Below are 23,234 nucleotides of genomic sequence, written 5' to 3' on the forward strand. Positions count from 1 at the left end.
AGTTATGCCCCTAGTAGTATTGCCCCCAATAGAGTTGTCGTGCCCCCTAGTTTGTTTCTCCCAGTAGAGTTGTGCCCCCAGTAGACTTGTGCCCCCAGTAGTATTGCCCCCAGTAGAGTTGTGCCCCCTAGTTTGTGCCGCTTACAAAAAAAATAAAATAATACTCACCATCCCTGCTCCTGATTCCCGACTGCTGCTGCCCTCTGTGTCTGGCCGCCGGTGCCGCTCCTCTGATCTATGGGAGAGACATCATAACGTCTCTCCCATAGCACCGCATAGACACTAGAGGTCAAGCATGACCGCTAGTGTCTATGTGCCGCTCCCACAATGCAGTGCGGTGCGCAATGACTTCATTGTGAACCACACAGTCAGCACCACACAGCACCGGGAGGCACCACCCTCCGGACGGCGGCGGCGTCCCGGGTAAAAATCCTGCATGCCTTTAGCAAGATCCGCTACTGATTTACTCGTCACTGTTGTCGTGCATTAAAATGGATTAGCATCCAAATTTAAATGAGGCCCATATTGTTTGTGCAGGCAACTGATCTACCCCTTCTGTGTCACCCCGGCCTGTCAGCCCTTCACCTTTTAGATTGTAATCTTACAAGAGCAGGGCCTTCTTTCCTCATGTGCCTTTCCTTTACTTAGACTATATACTTATATACTATACGCCATACTCCCTTTGATGGTACCTTACCCCTAGTTTTGCATACCTGTCCTATATTGTCTTGAACTGTAAGTGCTGTTTTCTTGTTTGCTCATTTTATTATGTACTGTGTAACGGGCGCTGCGGATCTCTTGTGGCACCATATAAATAAAGGATAATAATAATAATAATAATAATAATAATAATATAAACTGGAGCTTTGACATGTAAGTTAGGCTACATCCACACTGTTATTTGGGGTGAACTGTACTATTGTACTCTGAAAGAAAGTAAAAATATTTAAAGCTCCAATTTGTACACATGAAAACATTTCAGTCCAGACATACCCTTAGAATGCATCATCACAATCCTCTGTTTGCAAACATACAGTATTGTTCATCAGTTCTTAGATCATGGATTACTCCCCACTTTTTTTGTATGATTTTTTTTTTTTAAAGAAACCCTGTTTTAAATAATTCCATGTCTACAACAATTGACTCTTGGGTGCCTTAAGGACTCCAAGGGGTTTATTTATTAAAGTGTGTTTTTTTAGAAGCAAAGATGTTGCTCATAGCAGCAACATCTAGCTATTATCTTTCAGAATGTGCTAGATAAATGTTAAGTAGAATCTGATTGGTTGCTATGGGCAACATCTCTACTTCTAAAAACACGCACTTTAGTAAATATAATCCCTAGAATATTAAAAACAAATAGTGTATAAAACATGTGAAACTCCTTTTTCTTTTCCTTAAATGCTCCATTTCTGCATATCGAACCTCTGATATTTATTAAACTAGGAATCAGGGGTATCACAAGGGGGGAGCGAATAGAACCCGGGTGTTACCCTTCCAGGGGTGACACCAAAATGCTGGCTACTCCACAGTGAGAGGGAGCTGAGTACTGCACTGTGGCATACTCGTGCAGTGCCCAGCTTCTGTCTGTGAGGATAAGCCAGCAGTGCAGGCAGAGTCAAAGGGGGTCAGCCCAGCACCTCCCTGCTAAACCACGTCCCTTTTGTTTGAGCATCTTCGGCACAAGTGGGGCGATTATTTACTGCAACGGGTTTCACCGACCCTGGTGCAGGAATGCATAACTTTCCGGAGCATAAACCCAATAGGCAGTGCCATCTATAGATGGCGTTGACTATAAAACACTATGGGTGTATTTTTGCATAAAACCCGGAGAGGTATTAGATCCCTCCCAGTGTCCTCCACGGTTTTTGCATGCACTGGCCGTCAGCTATGCATGCGCAATAGGACTCCTGAATCATAAACCCAGAAGTCCCTATACCGCAAAAATATTGCATAATTATTCAGAATGCTACATGCATTAATAAACGCTTCTATGCATGGTGGGATGTATCGCATGCAATATGCGTTGCGTCACGTGATATATCCTGCCCTTAATGAACCATTGCAATCAAACAGTGACCATAGGGTAATTGTATAACTGCATGAGCACAGAACACCATGAGCCAAATGTAATAGCCTATGATTTGCGGGACCCAGCGCGATTCCAGGTTGGTTTTGATTTTCAACTAATTGCTTCTTTAAATCTAATGAATCAAACAAAAGAAATGCTCTGCGCTCCCAATCACTTAGAGTTAATTGACCAATCAATTAAAGGCAGTCTATCATGGAGAATAATTGACTCAATGAGGCTTGATCCTTTTTTAAAAATATTTTATCAAACAATTAGATACCACATAAACACATAAAATAAACAATACATGAAAAATTGGCAATTTAAAAATTCAGAGGTTAATACCTCTAGCATATGTAAGCAGAAACACTGTATCTATAATTGTAAATGTGCTATTAAGACAGTATACAATGTAACTAAGGTGCAAAATTGAATATCTTGAGAGAGAGGCTCTCTATCAGAATGTCAATTGATTCTACCACTGGCGTCCCAGTATAAAATCATATATACTGTCCACAGAAGGCTCCGCAAAAACTAGTATGGGACTATTAAGGCAAAACGAACAATGATAGTTACCCCCATGCTGGTTCCTGGAGTTTATCACAGGGTCCTGTATGCAAATGCACGAGGTAGATGTAATGATTTTTAGTTGATGCCTCAGTGATAATTAGAAGGCAAACTTGTTGAAGTGCTCTCACCTTCATTAGAGAAGCCGGCAATTGACCATATGATGATATTATATTAGGAACTTCCCAACAAGGGATGTGATTGATTCAGCTGGTGATAGCAGTGTGGTAAGGCAAGTCCGCTGATGGCTGATGATAAAGTGGTCTCACTGCGGAGATCCGTTCGTATCCCTAGTCGCGGCAGTTTCCAAAAAATACAATGCCGTGTAGCTGAAATCACCTTTTGCCTCACTGCGGAGGTACGGTTCGTCTTGAGGAAGTCTCCGTTGCTAGGAGACGAAACGCGCTGATGCCTCCTTCTACGAGTTCATTATTGGACATCTGATATCTGGCAGACAGGCTCCTTAGCTTCTCGGCTCCCGGCACCTTCCGGCGTTTACACTGCAGCCAAGTGACCTTCAGGAACCGTACCTCCGCAGTGAGGCAAAAGGTGATTTCAGCTACACGGCATTGTATTTTTTGGAAACTGCCGCGACTAGGGATACGAACGGATCTCCGCAGTGAGACCACTTTATCATCAGCCATCAGCGGACTTGCCTTACCACACTGCTATCACCAGCTGAATCAATCACATCCCTTGTTGGGAAGTTTCTAATATAATATCATCATATGGTCAATTGCCGGCTTCTCTAACGAAGGTGAGAGCACTTCAACAAGTTTGCCTTCTAATTATCACTGAGGCATCAACTAAAAATCATTACATCTACCTCGTGCATTTGCATACAGGACCCTGTGATAAACTCCAGGAACCAGCACGGGGGTAACTATCATTGTTCGTTTTGCCTTAATAGTCCCATACTAGTTTTTGCGGAGCCTTCTGTGGACAGTATATATGATTTTATACTGGGACGCCAGTGGTAGAATCAATTGACATTCTGATAGAGAGCCTCTCTCTCAAGATATTCAATTTTGCACCTTAGTTACATTGTATACTGTCTTAATAGCACATTTACAATTATAGATACAGTGTTTCTGCTTACATATGCTAGAGGTATTTACCCCTGAATTATTAAATTGCCAATTTTTCATGTATTGTTTGTTTTATGTGTTTATGTGGTATCTAATTGTTTGATAAAATATTTTAAAAAAAGGATCAAGCCTCATTGAGTCAATTATTCTCCATGAGAGACTGCCTTTAATTGATTGGTCAATTAACTCTAAGTGATTGGGAGCGCAGAGCATTTCTTTTGTTTGTGTCTTATAGTGTTTTTCAGCCTAGCCAGCTGTTTTGCCCAGCAGCCGTAATTTCACTATTTTTGTATCGATCACCAGTTGGTTAATTTATTATTATTATTATCTATAGCGCCAGATTTATACAGTTTGAGATTTATCTCCAGCTGTATTTATATACAAACTTAAATCTAATGAATATCTCATCGGAATCTCTCCAGCTCTTACATTTGGCCTCACATCTGCCAGCATTACCCATTTCACTGAATGCATAACAGTGAACACTTGTCTTCCTCTACCTGCGCCCAACTATTTAGCAATTAGGAACCAGAGATATCCGACTTCAAAGCAGTGGTCCCCATCCAAGCCTGTAAATTGCTTTCCCAGCCAGATATCTCGGATTCTTTTTAACTTATAGCTTTTCTGAATGTACACTCCAAAAGCTGGGACTCTCCCCTTTTGGTGAACACTAGCAGCTTGTCTCTACTATGCCCAGAACCAGAAATATTAGCCTTCCAGCAGCTGGTCCCTGCTCAAGCTCCACACGTCTAATATGCAGTTTTATATTTTCGTTGGTGGATTGCTCTGGCTTCTGAACTTAGATCCCCAAGTCCCCAGAACCTTCTGAAAGGTGGGACTCTTTAGTGTTTTTATCCCATTCAAAGCTAAGAAATATATTTCCAGGTTGGAAATATCTGCAGTCAAGCAAGCTGCCCTCCCACCGGAAAATTGTGAATATTAAGCCCACTCCACTATCCACCCCTCCCCTGCATATTAAACACCCCCTACCACCCAGGAAGTCATGTACCAGGGCCCCTTCATTCAACCCAATGCCCCCTTATACAATTTAGTGTTCCCTCCGCTGCATCTGTGCAGTAATGGAGTAATTAGCAGAAATTACTGCTCCAGGTCCTACATGCTGAGCTGCAGATAGAACACCCCCTACCGCCCACAGGACATCTGAGCTGCCGCTGATAGCACCCCTACAGCTGGAGGATAGGTAGAGCCCCCTGTAGATATGCCCCCTATAGCTGTGCTTCCAGTAGATATGCCCCAGTAGTTGTGCCCCCTAAAGCTATGCCCCCAGTAGTTGTGCCCTGTTGCTGTGCCCCAGTAGTTGTGCCCCCTGTTGCTTTGCCTCCAGTAGTTGTGCCCCCTGTTGCTTTGCCCCCAGTAGTTGTGCCCTGTTTCTTCGCCCCCAGTAGTTGTGCTCCCTCTTTCTTTGCCCCCAGTAGTTGTGCCCCCTGTTGCTTTGCCCCCAGTAGCTGTGCCCCGTTTCTTTGCCACCAGTAGTTGTGCCCTCTCTTTCTTTGCCCCCAGTAGTTGTGCCCCCTCTTTCTTTGCAGCAGTAGTTGTGCCCCCTCTTTCTTCGCTCCCTGTCACCGCTTACAAACACACACACACACACACACACACACACACACACACACACACACACACACACACACACAAAAACACAATACTTTCCACTGCCCTGCTCCTGCTTCCCGACCGCTGCTGCTGCTGCTCCATCTGGCCACTGGCTCCTCTCTATGGGAGAGATGTCATGACGTCTCTCCCATAGCAGCGCCGCACAGACACTAGAGGTCAATACTGACCTCTAGTGTCTGTGCCTGGAGCCGGCTGCAGCGGATGCCCACACAGCCCATGGCGTCCGCTGCAGCCGTGGAGCAGGGTGCGAGTAGGCGGCGGTGCCTGCGGGGTGACTGCGGCCACGCCCCCAGGCCGCAGCGCCCCGGGCAAAGGCACTGCTTGCCGCACCAAGAACCGCTCCTGAATCAATTATACATTATTACTTTACTAAAGAGTCAGTAACTTGGTGGAGCAAGGATGAACTTGGAAGCTTGGTTTGTTTCTATGGAAAATACACCAAGATTAGCCCTCTTGCCAATAAAAGTGTGCAGTCCACCACTCTTCCCTACCTTATAAAGGGTGCTGTTCTTTGTAGGCTGACTATATCCTCTGTAATGGTAATGGTTAGCCGCATCTCCTCTGGTGACTGGACACACCCCTACTTCATTCTCCGGTGGGCCCTACATGCCCCAGTGCAACACTGCCTACAGATGACCCTCCAGGAGTCCTCATAATTTCTATGCTGGTTCATGCAGTTATAGATTTACACATGGTATAGACATTACTGTATATCTGCACACATCCAATTATTTTTTTTACTCATCTGTGCGTGTAACAGTGGGACTGATGTATGCAATGCCGATGCAGTGTAGTGATTTTTTTGCTACTGCACGTGCCAAAGCCACACTGTGGGGGTAATTCCAAGTTGATAGCAGAAGGAATTTAGTTAGCAAGTGGGCAAAACCATGTGCACTGCAGGGGAGGCAGATTTAACATGTGCAGAGAGAGTTAGATTTGGGTGGGGTGTATTCAATCTGCAATCTAATTTGCAGTGTAAAAATAAAGCAGCCAGTATTTACCCTGCACAGAAATAAAATAACCCACCCAAATCTAACTCTCTCTGCACATGTTATATCTGCCTCCCCTGCAGTGCACATGGTTTTGCCCAATTGCTAACTAAATTCCTGCTGCGATCAACTTGGAATTACCCCCTGTGCACGATTGAATTGCGATTTACACACACCGAGGATTTATTTGCAAAGTGAGTGACAGGTAGCCAGCATTTGGGGGTGGTTCCAAAAATGCAGGCTTTTTGGAACCATTTTCTGGGTGTGCCAAAGTCAGCCACTGCAAATTTGCTCGCAGCTGAAGAGTCCCCGGCATCTTAGGAGAGCTGCTCTGTCTGACACAGCATAGACTTACTCAGAAGTTCAATGGTTGATCGATGTATGTCCTTTGTTTCCGCTTTTGTACGTAAGCGACAGATGTGAGATGCCAGCAGTAGGCGCCTCTATGTACAATTCGGTGTCTGAGTCGTTAGCATATTTTCACAACTGCACAGCGAAAGAAATCGCATCTGTGAATGCATTTGCATATATTGCTGAATCAGCCCCAGTATTGACAGGATTTTGGGCCTAATTCAGTAAGGATTGCAAATTCTGTAATGACTTTTGCTAGCATGCTGGGAGCCACTCATTGCAGTGCAAGGCCACCCAGTATGCTGACCACCGCCTCCTCCCCTTGATGAAGCAGAAATTGCAATCACATCGCAATTTCTGCTTCAATGCAGGAATTAGGGATGCCTCCTGCCGACGCAGCTGTGTGACGTCACGCAGCCCCCATGATCACGCCCCACCACGCCCCTGTTTTCACCACCCCACCCACCGTTTCGCTCCGCCCTGGAAAAACGTAGCCTTGCCGCCCACCCGCCCTGCGACCACCTCTGCCTGATTGACAGGCAGAGGCGATCACATTTTCTGCACCCCCCCCACTGCAGAAAGTGCGGGAGCATGCACAGACCAGGAGCTGCACAGGCGCCCATAGGGCGATCGCAATAATTCTGGTTGGATCGCGAATTAGCCCCTCTAGCTTAAGCTGCGTACACATGGTAAGATATTTGAAACAATTTTGCCAGTTTCAACTGATCAGCATGTCAAATTGTTTAAAAACTGCCATGTGTACGCATGACAATGATGCCGATGGGCGCACCCGCGGATCGTTAGCGACAGCCTCAGATCTTTTGTACATGCAGGAAGAGCTGGTTGTCCCTAGCGATGCCATGATGTAGAATGAAGCATGGCCCTGCTCCCCCTCCCTGCCGCTGCTGTGTGTATGCACTTGCTGATGTTAGCCCCGTCGCCAGGTTCTATTGCTGATGATGTTGCATCGTATGCACATCGTCCTGTGTGTGTGTGTGTACCCATCTTTAGATTTTTCTCTCTGAACCGCAATGTCTCCTGCTTTTACTACTACCTGTGCTTGTGTGTCATGATCTCTGACAAACTTGCCAATCAGTGTAAATGGACCTTACTTTCATCTTCATCTATAGCTATGCAGGACCCTTCTTAATTTGCCCTGCATGCCCTTTATTACTTTCTAAACATGTCTGTCCTGTTACGGTACCTTATATGTCTTCAATGTCTCCAATCACCTCACCCTCCTCCCATTCACAGGCTGTCCCTGATCCCATGCACTCTTCCTCTCGCACTCCTTCATACTTCATACCTTGCTTGTTTTCTTCCGCTGAGTTTTAGTGCAGTTTCCCATCTCTCATCCGTGATTTCGTTGGTTTCATTCTCTGCTCTAGTTTTTGTCCCTTCTGACTGTGGTTCACGCCATGGAGACATATATCTATAAATATTTCTATATATGTGCCTTTGTGTAAAATATAGGTTGTCTATAGATAGAAATGGAAGCCTCTGTCAACCTGTGCCTATGTGTGTCGTTATACAAATGTCTCAGAGTGTGATGATACATTTGTGTGGATATATCAGGCTGTGTATTTCTGTCTCTGATCAGTTATGAGGGGGATAAACCTGCTGCCAGGGATTAAAGATTTCAATGAGAGAGAGAGAGAGAGCCCTGCGAGAGAACAGGAGGATACAAAGAGCGAGAGAGAGTGAGATGGAATGACACAAAAGAAAGGAATAGTGTACAGTAGAGAATGGAGGTTTCATATATAGCATTTAGAGGCAATATAGATGGATTACTGATAAATAACATATAATGTTTCTATACAGGATCTGGTTTAAAGAGAGATACAGGGAAGTAAAGATATTTGAAGAGATAGAGAACAATACATATAAAATATGGAGCCAGTGTTAGGTAGCAATGTAATAGAGGACCAACAGACACAAAATGGATGCAATAAAAAACTTGAAAGTAAGATGCTGGAGAATTTAAGCCTTTTTGACACAGAAGAGAGGCAGAAGTTGTTAGAGAACATAGGAGGAGATGTGTAAAACCTTCTAAAGAGTACAAGTGATGGAGTTGCCCATAGCAACCAATCAGATCCTATTATTTAGTACATGAAAATGATAGCAAGAATCTGATTGGTTGCTATGATAGACATACTATACTATAGAGACCCAGTGGAGGTATGAAATCACACTTGACAACTCTCCCTGATTGTCAGGGAGACTCCCTGAAATAGCAGCAATCTCCCCCAACTCCCTGAAGAGTCTAGCAATCACACTGATTACACCTTGCCCCCATTATGTAGCTTTCACAGACTTGAAAAAATAAAAAGATCTAGACATTCAGATGGTACATCAGCGCCATTTCCATGCATTGGTTATTATAAGGCACAATGATTCCTATGGCTACATTCATTTTCAAATAAGGTTTCCCATGACAAATATATATGCCAAACTAGGTAACAGCTGGATGTAAGTAAATTATTTATATTTTTTCAAATAAAATATTATTGCGTAAAGCACCATAAGTAATGATGATACATTATTCAATATACACCAGAATGATACATATGCATGACAATAGGCAAACATCCAAATGGTATATCATATCAAATACAGTGGGGAAATAACATCACAATAGAATGGTCAGTAATGTCAGTCCAGCTATAAACAATGTAAATAGGATGTAGATTGTCAATAAGTGAAGAATACATGAATAGACTGCCAAGAAACCTTTGTAGAGATAACAGTATTACTATCCACACATATACTGTATCATGAACCAATGCATGAGATAAGAAGAAGAAGGGTAGGGTGAGGGGAGCCGCACAGGACAACAGAACTCGGCCTCCAAAGTCTTCTCTGGACCAAAAAGGAGGCTATAATTAAATCTCATATGCTGAAGAGAAGATCTCCCAAAACTCTCCATTATTCATACCGCGTTGTATTTTTCAGAGTATGTACAATTCTACATTGGAATTCCCTAGGTAGAGTGGAAACATAACTTTCCCAAGTATCAAAAAATCTTGGGGTTAGATGTTCCTTATTCAGAGAAGTTTAAATCCAGTCCATGTTAAAAACATGGAATAACTTGTTTTGAAACATTTGTAAAGAAGGCGGAGAAGTTGAGGTCCAATTCTGTAATATTACCTTTCGGTCAGGAGCACTAATTGCTAATATAAGCTTCCTACATCCTTTGGCTATGCTTTGTATAGTAGGTATCATTAAAGATTGCCCATTCTGTTGTGAATCCTATATAATAAAAGGCTATCTGCTCCTCACCTCTGTTATGTGCACCGGTGGCCACTGGAGGCCGCCACACAGACCAACTGAAAATGAAAGTGATCATGCAGGGAGATGATACAGCCTACTGCTAATTATGTAAAAACACTGATCTGACTGTTTTACACTTGCTGAACAAGAAGAGGGTGCTGGAGAGAGAGAGAGTGGGGGTAGGGGTAAGTTTTTGGTGTAGCTATTGCCATTTATAACAACCTTTCATATTAAAAACTGACAGGATTTTCTACCGTTTGTATGATTTCCACTTACGGTTATATTAATCTAACACTGCTCCTCACCTTTGTGGTGCCGCCAGTGGCCACTTTAGGGACAAGGGCAGTGGCGTAAGTTCGTCCCAGTTGCCCGGAGGCAAGATAAATATTGGTGCCCCCCTATTTATTATATTAAGATAAATATATGTATGTAGATGTGCGTGTATATATATATATCTATATATCTATATATATATATATATACACACACACACACACGCGCGCGTTCTGAATAAAATGTATATACTGTATTTATACATTTAATTGTCTTTTATTTTAAATCACACATTTCTTAGCAGTCATACCCAGGATTAGAACCCATGACCTGTTACACTAACACAGGTATTCCCAACCACGTTCTTCAAGTCACTCCAACAGTGCAGGTTTTAGTAATATCCAGGCTGCAGCACAGATGGTTAAATCAAAATAACTGAGCTACTAATTAAGTCACCTGCAGAGCCGGCCCTAACCAATATGATGCCCTAGGCAGGATTTTGGCTGGTGCCCCCTAGCACCACCGCTGGTACTGCCTCTGACCTTGCACCTCTTTCCCAGCACCATCACCCCTCACCCATAGCAGTCCTTATTTTGGTGTTTGTACCCCCTATATTTTAAATAGGAACAGATTGCACATTTGGCACACAGCACAAAAAGGGGTGTGTTTTTGCTGGCAAGGGGCATGGGCACACAATAGTAACCCCAATTCCAATTACGCCACACAGTACTGCAACTTTATTCACATTTGATCATGCGATAGTGTCCATAATTCATATTACATCCCACAGTAGTATCACTTTACCTTATAAACGTTACTCCTCACAGTAGAGCCCCTTATTCACATTACATCACACGCTATTGCTCTTTATTCACATTAGACGACACAGTAGTGCCCTTTCTATATGCAACGCCACATAGTAGAGCACCTTATACACATAATGCCACACATTAGTAATGCATTTATACACAATTCCACACAGTAATGCTCCTTACACATATGAGACACATTATTAATGTCCTTATAAACATAATGCGCCTTACACATTATGACAACCTTTATTAATGCCCTTTTACACATAATGTCCCTTACACACATATGCCGCACATTATTAATGCCCTTATACACATAATGACACACATAGTGCCTCTTAACACATATGTTGCACATTATTAATGCATTTTTATATGACACACATAATGCTCTTACACATATTCCGAACAATACTGCACAACCAACCCACTCACATGCACACAGCAATCACACTGCCACTAACACTGTGACCTCTGCCTCTGCTTGGATACAGATGTGTCCTCACAAATCTTGCATCAATGCTAACATCGGGCATACCTTTTTTATGAAAATGCATCTTATTTGCATTGGTATGTGGCTAGGATGCACAAGCAGCTTCTGCTGATTAAAATGATATGCAGCATGCCTATATACTGTGCGTGACTGCGGCTGTATCTGCATACGAAATGCTACACACAGAATATAGGCATGCCGCATATCATTTTAATCAGCAGAAGCTGCTGATGCCCCTAGGCATATCAAATGCCCTAGGCAACTGCCTAGTTTGCCTATGCATATGGCCGGCTCTGGTCACCTGTGCTGAAGCCTGGATATCACTAAAACATGCACTGTTAGTGTGCCTTGAGGACCGTGGTTGGGAATGCCTGCACTAACAGCAGACACTTTACTGATGGAGTTATTTGCTCCTGTAGAGGAAGCATGAGAATTCGAAGTACATGAAGTTACGTGTAATTGTCAGAGAAGTTTCTTCATATAGTTAAAATTCTCATATTTCATATACAGGAGCAAACAGCTTTATCAGTAAGGTGTCTGCTCCCAGTGTAATAGCATACCTCCCAACATGACTCTCTCCAGGAGGGACAGAATGCTCTGCTCCTGCACTTCCCTCTTAATTTATGATTGCCATCACCTGTGCTGTACCACCTTTCTTATCCATGAAACTGTTCAACACAGGTGATGGCAATCATAAATTAAGAAAAAAGACCAGAAGCAGAGCACTGTGTCCCTCCTGGAGAGGGTCATGTTGGGAGGTATGTAATAGGTTGTGGTTTCTAATACTGGGTGTGACACTTGTAAAATGTGTATATTCAGTATAATAAAGAGGGTGTGATTTGTAAGGTGCAGGGACAGGTGAGGAAGTCGGCCACAGAATGGGAGGAGAGGTGCCCCCCTTCAGAGCAGGAGCCCGGTGGCAGATGACTCCGTTGCCTCCCAGAGTTCTGCCTCTGGACAAGGGGATACACACACACACACACACACATATACACACACACCCTATGTGTATACTGCACCCCCCCCCCCCACCATCAGGGACGTGTGGTGAACTAAATGGATCAGGAGGCACTGGCTAGCACCAGAGCCAGATTTACATGCAATATATGAGCCAAAGCATACATTTGGGCATTATACACAGGTACAGTAGTATAACTCCTGGAAATTTGGTGAGTTTTGATAAGAGATGTGCGGAAAAGATACACAGGAGAGGCACTGCCTCACCTGCCATAGACTTTTTATTCCAGAGTTTTGGCTATAAAATTATTAGAATTATACAAAGAAGATGTTTCAAAGTAATTCTTTGTATTTTTCATATACTTTATACAGTCAAAACTCTGGCTCAAATGTTAGTTTGACAGGAAAGGCTCTGCCTCACCCCCCTGCACGTCACTGCACCATATACTGCCCCTATATACAAACTGCACCCTCATACCCCTCCATCTAGTGCCCCCTTTATAGATGGCACACCCCTCCTCCATATACTGCTTCCGACATATACCACATACTCTGCAACCCCTCCTCCATATACTATGCTGCAACCCTAGGTTACTTGCCATCCTGGGACTTGTTAACAAGTAGCAGCAGCAGCAGTAACCAGGAACTGGATGCAGGAACCACCAGACGGTCCCACAGCGCTCATAGTGGAGGCACCGGGGACACGTTACCCGCATCCATTTGAGGCTGGGTTTTTGTTGGATGGTTTCTGTACTGGTTTCAAGTTGCCCATTCCTGACTCACTATTGGTGGTGGCTTGTAGGAATTTGAAGTCTGCTCTGGATTCGCCGCAGGTGGTGAGGCGGAAGGTTTGACACGGAAGTGGAATTGCGTCGGATGTGCGGCCCGTTTCCTTTTATACCTTTGCCCGACTTGTGCATTTCCCCTCTGGGGGTCATGCCCAAGAAGGTGCTGGGCAAGTTCCGTTTGATCCAACATCTGTCTTACCCACAGGCGGATCCGTTAACGATGCGATTCCTGATGAGTTCTGTAGGGTGCGCTATCAACTTTTCACCGAAGCTCTTGAGCTGGTGCGAGGATTTGGTGAGTGCGCCTTGCTGACTAAACTTGACATTGAGTCGGCTTTTCGGCTCCTCCCTTTACACCCTAGTTCCTTTCGTTTTATGGGTTTCTGCCTCGATGGGGCCTATTACATTGACAAGTGCCTGCCCATGGGGTGTTCTGTTTCTTGTGTCTATTTTGAGAAATACAGTAGTTTTTTACACTGGTGCATCCAGGGGAGCACGGGTCACGCTGGTATTGCTCACTATTTAGACAATTTTCTCTTTATAGGCCCCAGAGATAGTTCAGTTTACCAGGACGTCTTGCTGTCTGCAGTTAGTTTGTTTTGGAGTTTGGGGGTCCCTATTGCGCTGGACTAGACTGAGGGCCCTACGTGTTGCCTTTCATATCTCGGTATTGAAGTCGACATGGCTGTGGGATGTTGTCATCTTCCTGAGGACAAGATCCATATGCTGTTGATTTTGATTGGGGATTGTTTGGGCAGGGCCAGAGTCAGGCTCCGTCAGGTTCAGCCTCTTTTAGGGTCTTTCAATTTTCCTTGTAGGGTCATACTGATGGGCAGTGTTTTTTTGGCACAAGTTGGAGAGGGCCACCGCTGGGGTGACCAGTCCGCATCACACCATTCGCCTATCTCGGGAGATTAAGGACGACCTTAGAACTTGGGCGTCATTTTTGGAACACTTTAATAGGGAGTTGTTATGGCCCCTTCCCTGGTGTCCAGCCCCCACCTGCAGCTCTTTACTGATGCTGCAGTTTCCTCTGGCTTTGGTGCCTTTTTCCAGGGCGAATGGTATGTTGCTCCCTGGCCCCAGTCTTGGGTAGCGCGTGGTTTCACTGCTAATTTGCTGTTGCTCGAATTGTTCCCAATCATTGTGGCGGTCAAATTGTGGTCGCCTCGATTGGCTAATCAGACGATCATATTTTGGTGCGACAATTTGGGGGTGGTTCATACGGTGAATAATCAGAGGTCCTCCTCCTCTCAGGCTTTGCGTTCGCTTCGCCTCCTAGTCCTGACCTGTTTACGCTTTAACATCAGCTTCATGGACAGGCACGTTCCCGGTGTTGACAACGGTATTGCGGATGCTTTATATCATTTCAATTTCCGGAGGTTTCGGGAGTTAGCCCCGGGAGCCTCGGATCTCGGTCTAACTTGTCTGCATTCTGTCTGGCAGATTGTAGAGCAGGCCTGAGGTTGTTGGCAGTGGGATCGTTGGCACCTTCTACCTCGCGGGCATACACCGCAGCTTGGAGGGATTGGGAATCCTACCAGGCTTCTCACTTGATTGATGGTAAGTCTGTGGAGGATTGCTTCCTTGAGTAAGTGTGGGACCATTACTCGCAGGGCAGGTCCAGGATGGCTATGTCCAAGTCCATCGTGCATATCTCCTTTTACGCTAGGTTACTTGGGACTATTGATCTCACAAAGTCATTCATCCTGGATAAGGCATTGCGAGGGTGGGCCAGGGAGACCCCCTTAGTTGCTGATGCGCGCAGGCCCATTGACCTGCGTTTGTTGCGCGAGTTGTTGGTTGCGCTTTCTGCAGTGACTGGAAACGATTTGGAGGCTTCTTTGTTTAGAGTGGCATTTTCTTTTGCCTTTTTTTGGTGCTTTTAGGATTAGCGAGCTGGTGGCCGTTAACAAGTTTTCCTCTGACACTGGGCTTCTTTTCAAGAACGAGGTCTGCCAGGATGGACTGATCATGTGTAAGAGTGCCCGGTCCAAGACAGATCAGCTGGGCCGGGGCAAATGGGTGTCGCTGAAGGCGTACCACGAGGTTGCCTTGTGCTCCGTTAGTTTAACACAGGCGTATTTGCCCGCCATGCCAGTAGCCGGCGTTCAATTTTTGCTGCACTCTAACTCTTCGCCTCTTACTCGTTTCCAGTTCGCTGCTGTTTTTAAAAGTTGTTTGAGGCATTTAGGGATTAATGTAGTGGACTACGGAACGCGTTCGTTTCAGATAGGGGCAGCTACTTGGGACGCCGCAAACAGGCTTTGCCCGTCAGCCGTTCAAGAAATGGGTCGGTGGAAGTCCGCTGCTTATAAGTCGTGTGTTTGTGTTGATAAGTTGTGATCTGCGCCCGTTGGCGTCGACCCAAAAACGTTGTTTGCCCACCAGTTTTGGAACGGCTAGCATTCCGGATCTGGGACGTGAAGGAATTTGTTTTACATTTTTCCTCCGTTAGTGGGCTAATAATAATTGGCTATCCAACCAGTCCACCGGAGGTTTTTTAAAAGTTTTCGCCTTCACTTGGGTCCATTTTCTGCAGTTGTTCTTTTGTTGTGTTTTACTTGTCTGGTCATGCATGCTAAGGTTATTTCTTTTACAGACCCTCATTTTTCATCTTCCCAGGTTTGGGTGGTGGGCCATTCCTATATTTTTGGGGCGGAACGTCACCCCTTGGCTGCACAGGCTGCTGAGTTGCTAGGTGTTCAGAGTGTTCAGTGGCTGGGAGTTAGGGGTTTACGGTAGATTTGAGTGGGTTCGGGTTTTACTCAGTTTTATTCGGATTTACTCAGTTCTCAAAATGGCATCTTATTGGCTATCCAAAACAAGAGACATCCGTGAGCCAATAAGATGCCGTTTTGAAAACCAGGTAAATTCGAGTAAAACCGAACTCGCTCATCTCTAGTTTACGGTGGTCTGGTTTATTGTCGTTACTTTTTGACAAAGAGTGGTGCTGGGGTCGTCCAGACATTGTTATACTGCATCTAGGGGGTAACGACATAGGACAGTGGAAAGGTATAGAATTGATACTTCAGGCCAAGGAGGATTTATGTCGCTTACGGGCACAGTGGCTTACGTTTGTGTTGTGTGGTCCGACATAGTTCCTAGGAGGCAGTGGAGGGGTTCCGTCAGAATGATTGCCATTGACAAGGCATGGAAAAAGGTTAATTTTGCAGTTTCGCAGTGGTGGTTTTGCAGTGAGGCACTCGTTGCTGTTGTCCTTGGTATTTTAAGCGGGACGGGGTCCATTTGTCTGAGGCAAGTTTGGAAGTTTTTCTTCTGTCTATTTTTTCTGTTTTGCTTAGTTCTGGTTTGTAGTTTTCTTGGTGATGGATGGCGGGCTGCGGTTCTATGGGCCATTGTATCAATAGGTTAGAAACTGGCAGTGGCGGGAAGGCACTTATGACCAGTGGCCACATTGGCGGCTAGTAAGTTCTGCCCATATGGGGGGACGATGGGCATTTCCTATAGGAAATGGTCACCTATGCCATAGTGAGGGGTGGTGTTGCCTTCTCAATGAAGGTTATGGCTTTGGCCGGATGAGGTGTTTTAGTCACCTCATATTATAGAAGTTGGGGCGTTTAAGTCACCGCCATTATGGTTATAGCATCAATTGGCTAGAGCTGGTCATCAAGTGTTTACCTTGCCATCCCTTACCAGAAGGGTCATTCCACTTTCTAAATACCTAATGACCTTTGAAACTTACACAGTTGTTGTCCATGTCTTATTTTTGTCTGTGTCTTTATCTTAGAGATAAGCTAGCTTATTGGTTATGCAAAGGTTAATCACAATAAATCAATAGATGCCTTAGTGATGATATGGCCCCCACAGAGTCCTGAACTCAACATCATCGAGTCTGTCTGGGATTACATGAAGAGACAGCAGGATTTGAGCAAGCCTACATCCACAGAAGATCTGTGGTTAGCTCACGAAGATGTTGGGAACAATCTCCCTGCCGAGTTCCTTCAAAATGTGAGTGCAAGTGTATCTAGAAGAATTTATGCTGTTTTGAAGGCAATGGGTGATCACACCAAATATTGATTTGATTTTGATTTCTCTACTGGTCACTCATTTTGCATTTTGTTAATTGATGAAAATAAACTATTACGAGGTTTATTCACCCAGCCTCTGATGGAGATAAACTGCACAGAGATAAAGTCCCAACCAACCAGCTCCTAACTGTCATATTTCAAACGTAGCCTGTGACATGCCAAGTAGTTGCTGATTGGCTGGTACTTTATCTCCGTGCACTTTGGGGGTCATTCCGAGTTGTTCGCTCGTTGCCGATTTTCGCAACGGAGCGATTATGGTGAAAATGAGCATGCGCATGGTACGCAGTGCGCATGCGGTAAGTATTTTAGCTCAAAACTTAGTAGATTTACTCACGTCTGAACTAAGAATTTTCATCGTTGAAGTGATCGGAGTGTGATTGACAGGAAGTGGGTGTTTCTGGGCGGAAACTGACCGTTTTCTGGGAGTGTGCGGAAAAACGCAGGCGTGCCAGGATAAAACGCGGGAGTGTCTGGAGAAACGGGGGAGTGGCTGGCCGAACGCAGGGCGTGTTTGTGACGTCAAACCAGGAACGAAACGGGCTGAGCTGATCGCAGTGTAGGAGTAAGTCTCGAGCTACTCAGAAACTGCTAAGAAATTTCTATTCGCAATTCTGCTAATCTTTCGTTCGCAATTCCGCTAAGCTAAAATACACTCCCAGAGGGCGGCGGCCTAGCGTGTGCAATGCTGCTAAAATCTGCTAGCGAGCGAACAACTCGGAATGACCCCCTTTATCTCCATCCAAGACTTAGTAAATAGACCCCTAACACTTCTATTTCTGAAAGCATTCGTACTTGAAGCATTTTTTCCACGCCTGCCTAAAACTTTTGCACAGTACTAGAGAGAGAAAGAGAGTGAGAGTGAGAGAGAAAGAGACCATTATACATATAGACACCATTACACACATTATATATATATATATATATATATATATATATATATATATATGTATATAAATTGTCCATCTTGAAACAAAATCAGTTTTCCCATTTTCTGCACAGCTTTTGAAACAAAAGGGTGTACTGCGACTTTTGAATCACTATATATATATATATATATATATATATATAGACACATACTGTATGTAGTCAAGACAAAACACACACATGTGTGTATATATACATTTATATACATACATACATACACCATGTGTGTGAAAGACTGGCAGACTGAAGCAGGAAGGCAAATGCATAACACAAATGGCAGTCATAGAGACAGCATCAAAAACCTCTGTGATTTCTCAGGGAATTAAAGAAATATTTCTATTTTCTAATCTACTAATCCTTTGCAATCTAATCCGATCTAAAACACTGTGTGAGGGGGGAAACTGGGGAGGGGGATAGTGGGGACAGAAACCGCTGTATGATGGTGGGAGAGGGCAGCATGTAAGTGTAGGGAGCATACTGCCACAGGAACAGTCTGAAAGTCTTTTACTTACTGTATACAAAATGATTATGAAAACATAAATATAAGTCCTCTATTTATTTAAATAAACTGAATAATAATTTAGGTTAACTCATTAGAGGGGAGGGATTAGAAAAAAAATACAAAACACCAGTGATAAGGATAAACATGATTTAATGGATGCTATAGCAATAAAAGTACACACAGTATTGTTTATGCCAGTGGTTCTCAAACTGCGTTCGTGGCACCCTGGGGTGCCTCAGGACACTTGTAGGGGTGCCTTGGATGGGTGGTCCATGACCAATTCAAATTATTTATGGTGAATGTAATAGGCAAAACCAGTGCTGGTATAAAATATGTGGACAAACAGAAGCTAATCCTATCCCTCACTACATAACTAAGCCCAAGGATAACATAGAAATACAACTTAATGAATTTAATATTTTTTTCTAAAATTCTCAAGAAACTTTTGGCCTAGGGGTGCGATTAAAAAAATTCTAATACTCTAGTGCACAGTGATTCAAAAATGTCCATATGTTCTTGTGTTTAGATGGTTGGTCCATTGAGTGGAAATAATTATTTATAATCAGTTTGTAATATAGGGCCTAATTCAGACCTGATCGCAGCAGCAAATTTGTTAGCAAATGGGCAAAACCATGGGGGTCATTCCGAGTTGATCGATCGCTGCTGATTTTCGCAGCGCAGCGATCAGGTGAAAAAACGGCATTTCTGTGCATGCATATGCCCCGCAATGCGCACACGCGACGTACGGGTACAAAGCTCTTTGTGGTTGTGCTCAGGTTCCAGCGAAGTTTTTCTTCGCACTGGCGGTCGCTAGAAGATTGACAGGAAGGGGGCGTTACTGGGTGTCAACTGAGTGTTCAGGGAGTGTTTGCAAAAACGCAGGCGTGTCTGAAAAAACGCAGGTTTGGCTGGGCATTCGCTGGGTGGGTGTATGATGTCAAATCCAGACACAAATAGGCTGAAGTGATCGCAAGCGCTGAGTAGGTTCAGAGCTACTATGAAACTGCAGAAACTGTTTTTGTAGAGCTCAGCTGCACATGCGTTCACACTTCTGCTAAGCTAAAATACACTCCCCAGTGGGCGGCGGCATAGCGTTTGCACGGCTGATAAAACTAGCTAGCGAGCGATCAACCCGGAATGACCTCCCATGTGCACTGCAGGGGGGGCAGATGTAACATGTGCAGAGAGAGTTAGATTTGGGTGGGGTGTGTTCAAACTGAAATCTAAATTGCAGTGTAAAAATAAAGCAGCCAGTATTTACCCTGCACAGAAACAAAATAACCCACCCAAATCTAACTTTCTCTGCACATGTTATATCTGCCCCCCTGCAGTGCACATGGTTTTGCCCATTAGCTAACAAATTTGCTGCTGCAATCAGGTCTGAATTAAGCCCATAGTGCCTACATATTGGGGGTGATTCCGAGTTGTTCGCTCGCTAGCTGCTTTTAGCAGCATTGCACACGCTAAGCAGCCGCCCTCTGGGAGTGTATCTTAGCTTAGCAGAATTGCGAACGAAAGATTACCAGAATTGCGAATAGAAATTTCTTAGCAGTTTCTAAGTAGCTCAAGACCTACTCACAAATAGCGATCAGTTCAGTCAGTTTCGTTCCTGGTTCGACGTCACACACACGCCCAGCGTTCGCCCAGCCACTCCCCCGTTTCTCCAGACACTCCCGCATTTTTCCCTGAAACGCCTGCGTTTTTCCGCACACTCCCAGAAAACGTCCAGTTTCCGCTCAGAAACACCCACTTCCTGTCAATCACACTCCGCATGCGCATTGCGAACCATGCGCATGCGCATTTTTGCCTTAATCGCTCCGTTGCGAAAATCGTCATCGAGCGAACAACTCGGAATGACCCCCATTGTACAGTGCTGTAAAGAAAATATTAAAGGATCATTTCAGCAGACCACAATAAAGGTACCACTATAAGGGGGGTGTCCTATTGCCAGCGGTCGTTAACCAACAACACAATTTTAGCCCAATGTTATTATTGGGCCATCCTATAGTAGCACGTTTTTGCCATGCGGTAAACAATCCACTATTGGCCGATAACACATGGGATCCGGGATAAGTTTCCCGAACCCATGTGTTATTGCCGCAAAAATGGGTCTCCTGAGGCTACTTATCGGGGATTATGCTTTGCTTGCCTGAGGCATCAGAGGATCAGCTCACCACACCGGGGCTAATAAAATAGCCTCCATCAAACCTATTAGCAGCGGTAAACTACAACTGCTATAGGATATCCCCCTAAGTCTTTGATGTGTGGGAGTAAGTGGTACGCCCACAGGAACCTCACACAAACACATGGAGAACATGCATCTCCACACAGATACCATAGGGCCAGTGGTGCACCCAGGGGGGGTTTCCAAGTACCCAGAAACCCCCCTCCACTAAAAAAAAAAATTTTTTTTAGCTAGCGTCCTCTGCAGCCTGCTGTCTTCCTGGTGGCACTTGCAAGTGCAATAAAAGTTTACTTTATTTTAATTATAGTACATATATATCCATGTGCCTACATATATACACATGTATATACATAAATGCAAATCCAAGGAAGAAGGCACTCTGGAGTCATCAATAATGGCAAAGTAGCAAATGTGTATTAAAGGTTCAGGTCGAGTACTTTCGGGGACAGCACCCCGTCCTCAGGACCACACCACAACAGTACAATCATATACATACATACATACATGCATATAAACACACACACACACACACACACACACACACACACACACACACACACACACACATATGATATATATATATACATGTGTATATATATGTGTACTGTATGTGTGTGTATATATATATATATATGTATGCATGTTTAATATGCTATGTATATGTGTATATGGGTTCACTACGATCTCCCGGCGGCCGGCCTCCCGGCGACCAGCATACCGGCGCCGGGAGGCCGGCCGCCGGCTTACCAACAGTGTGGCGAGCGCAAATGAGCCCCTTGCGGGCTCGGTGCGCTCGCCACGCTACGCGCGCCACACTATTCTATTCTCCCTCCAGGGGGGTCGTGGACCCCCACGAGGGAGAATAAGTGTCGGTATGCCAGCGGTCAGGCTCCCGGCGCCGGTATGCTGGTCGCCGGGAGCCCGACCGCTGGCATACTGAAGACCACCCGTGTATATGTATGTGTGTGTGTATGTATATATATATATATATATATGTGTGTGTAGATATATATATATATATGTATGTATATATACACACACACACACACACACACACACACACACACACACACACACACACACACACACACACACACTAGTTTTACGGACCCAGCATATACTGGGTCACCTCAGTCCCCACCCCCGTGATTGGCTCCGCCCAGTTCTGGAAACCCCCCCATGCAAATCCTGCGTTTGCCACTGCATAGGGCTGTGGCTGGAATGGGACCTTTGACATTAGTTTTGTGCGTCAGCAGTGCTAACCACTGTCCGTTGAACACCTTGAATGTTGCAAGGAGTTTTCAGAAAACCGAGACACAACACAGTGATAGCACAAATCATAGTTTACATTCAATATAAAATTGTCAGGCTCATTTATATGCAAAATATTTCAATATATATATAAATAAAAACGTACATTTGTCTGTAATTGTATAGTTGTATAGCAGAGACGGATTGGGGCTGTTGTACAGCCCTGGCACTTATTTGTGTGAAAAAGGAGTGTAGTTATGGCTCACGGGGTGTGCTGGGTGGCCGAGCAGAGCGACGGGAGCAGGGGTTAAAGTGAGGCGGAATGGGGCGGAACTGCACCCGATGTGTGCCGGCGCCGCAGGGAGATGACGGACGCCCGCTCAGATTGTGTTACCAGCGGGCGTCCGGCTCTCTCTCCACAGCAAAAGCCGGCGGCAGGAGCTCACTACTGAGCTCCGGCTCCCGGCTCTGTCAGTGCGCGCTATGGGAGAGACATCACAACGTCTCTCTCATAGTCAGTGGCGTAAGTTCGTCCCAGTTGCCCGGAGGCAAGATAAATATTGGTGCCCCCCTATTTATTATATTAAGATAAATATATGTATGTAGATGTGCGTGTGTATATATCTATATATATATATATATACACACACACACACACACACACACACACACACACACACACGCGCGCATTCTGAAAAAAATGTATATACTGTATTTATACATTTAATTGTCTTTTATTTTAAATCACACATTTCTTAGCAGTCATACCCAGGATTAGAACCCATGACCTGTTACACTAACACAGGTATTCCCAACCACGTTCTTCAAGTCACTCCAACAGTGCAGGTTTTAGTGATATCCAGGCTGCAGCACAGATGGTTAAATCAAAATAACTGAGCTACTAATTAAGTCACCTGTGCTGAAGCCTGGATATCACTAAAACATGCACTGTTAGTGTGCCTTGAGGACCGTGGTTGGGAATGCCTGCACTAACAGCAGACACTTTACTGATGGAGTTATTTGCTCCTGTAG

The 23,234-nt window shown here is 44.6% G+C and overlaps 1 protein-coding gene across 6 annotated transcripts in view; it reads right to left on the reverse strand.

Annotated features, from left to right (window-relative positions):
- Window positions 1-23,234, reverse strand: part of LOC135057548 (calcium-binding protein 2-like) — a 181,617-nt gene that overhangs the window by 107,908 nt on the left and 50,475 nt on the right. The window contains exon 1 of one of the 6 annotated variants that reach the window (XM_063963397.1): window positions 8,002-8,309. The exons of the other annotated variants lie outside the window; for them this stretch is intronic. Coding sequence (XP_063819467.1) covers window positions 8,002-8,043 — 42 coding nt within the window. The 5' untranslated portion in view covers window positions 8,044-8,309. Of the gene's footprint in view, window positions 1-8,001; window positions 8,310-23,234 lie in introns of those variants that run through there. 6 annotated transcript variants of the gene reach the window in all.

The sequence above is a fragment of the Pseudophryne corroboree genome, chromosome 3 (assembly GCF_028390025.1).
Source record: "Pseudophryne corroboree isolate aPseCor3 chromosome 3, aPseCor3.hap2, whole genome shotgun sequence".
Classification (NCBI taxonomy): domain Eukaryota; kingdom Metazoa; phylum Chordata; class Amphibia; order Anura; family Myobatrachidae; genus Pseudophryne; species Pseudophryne corroboree.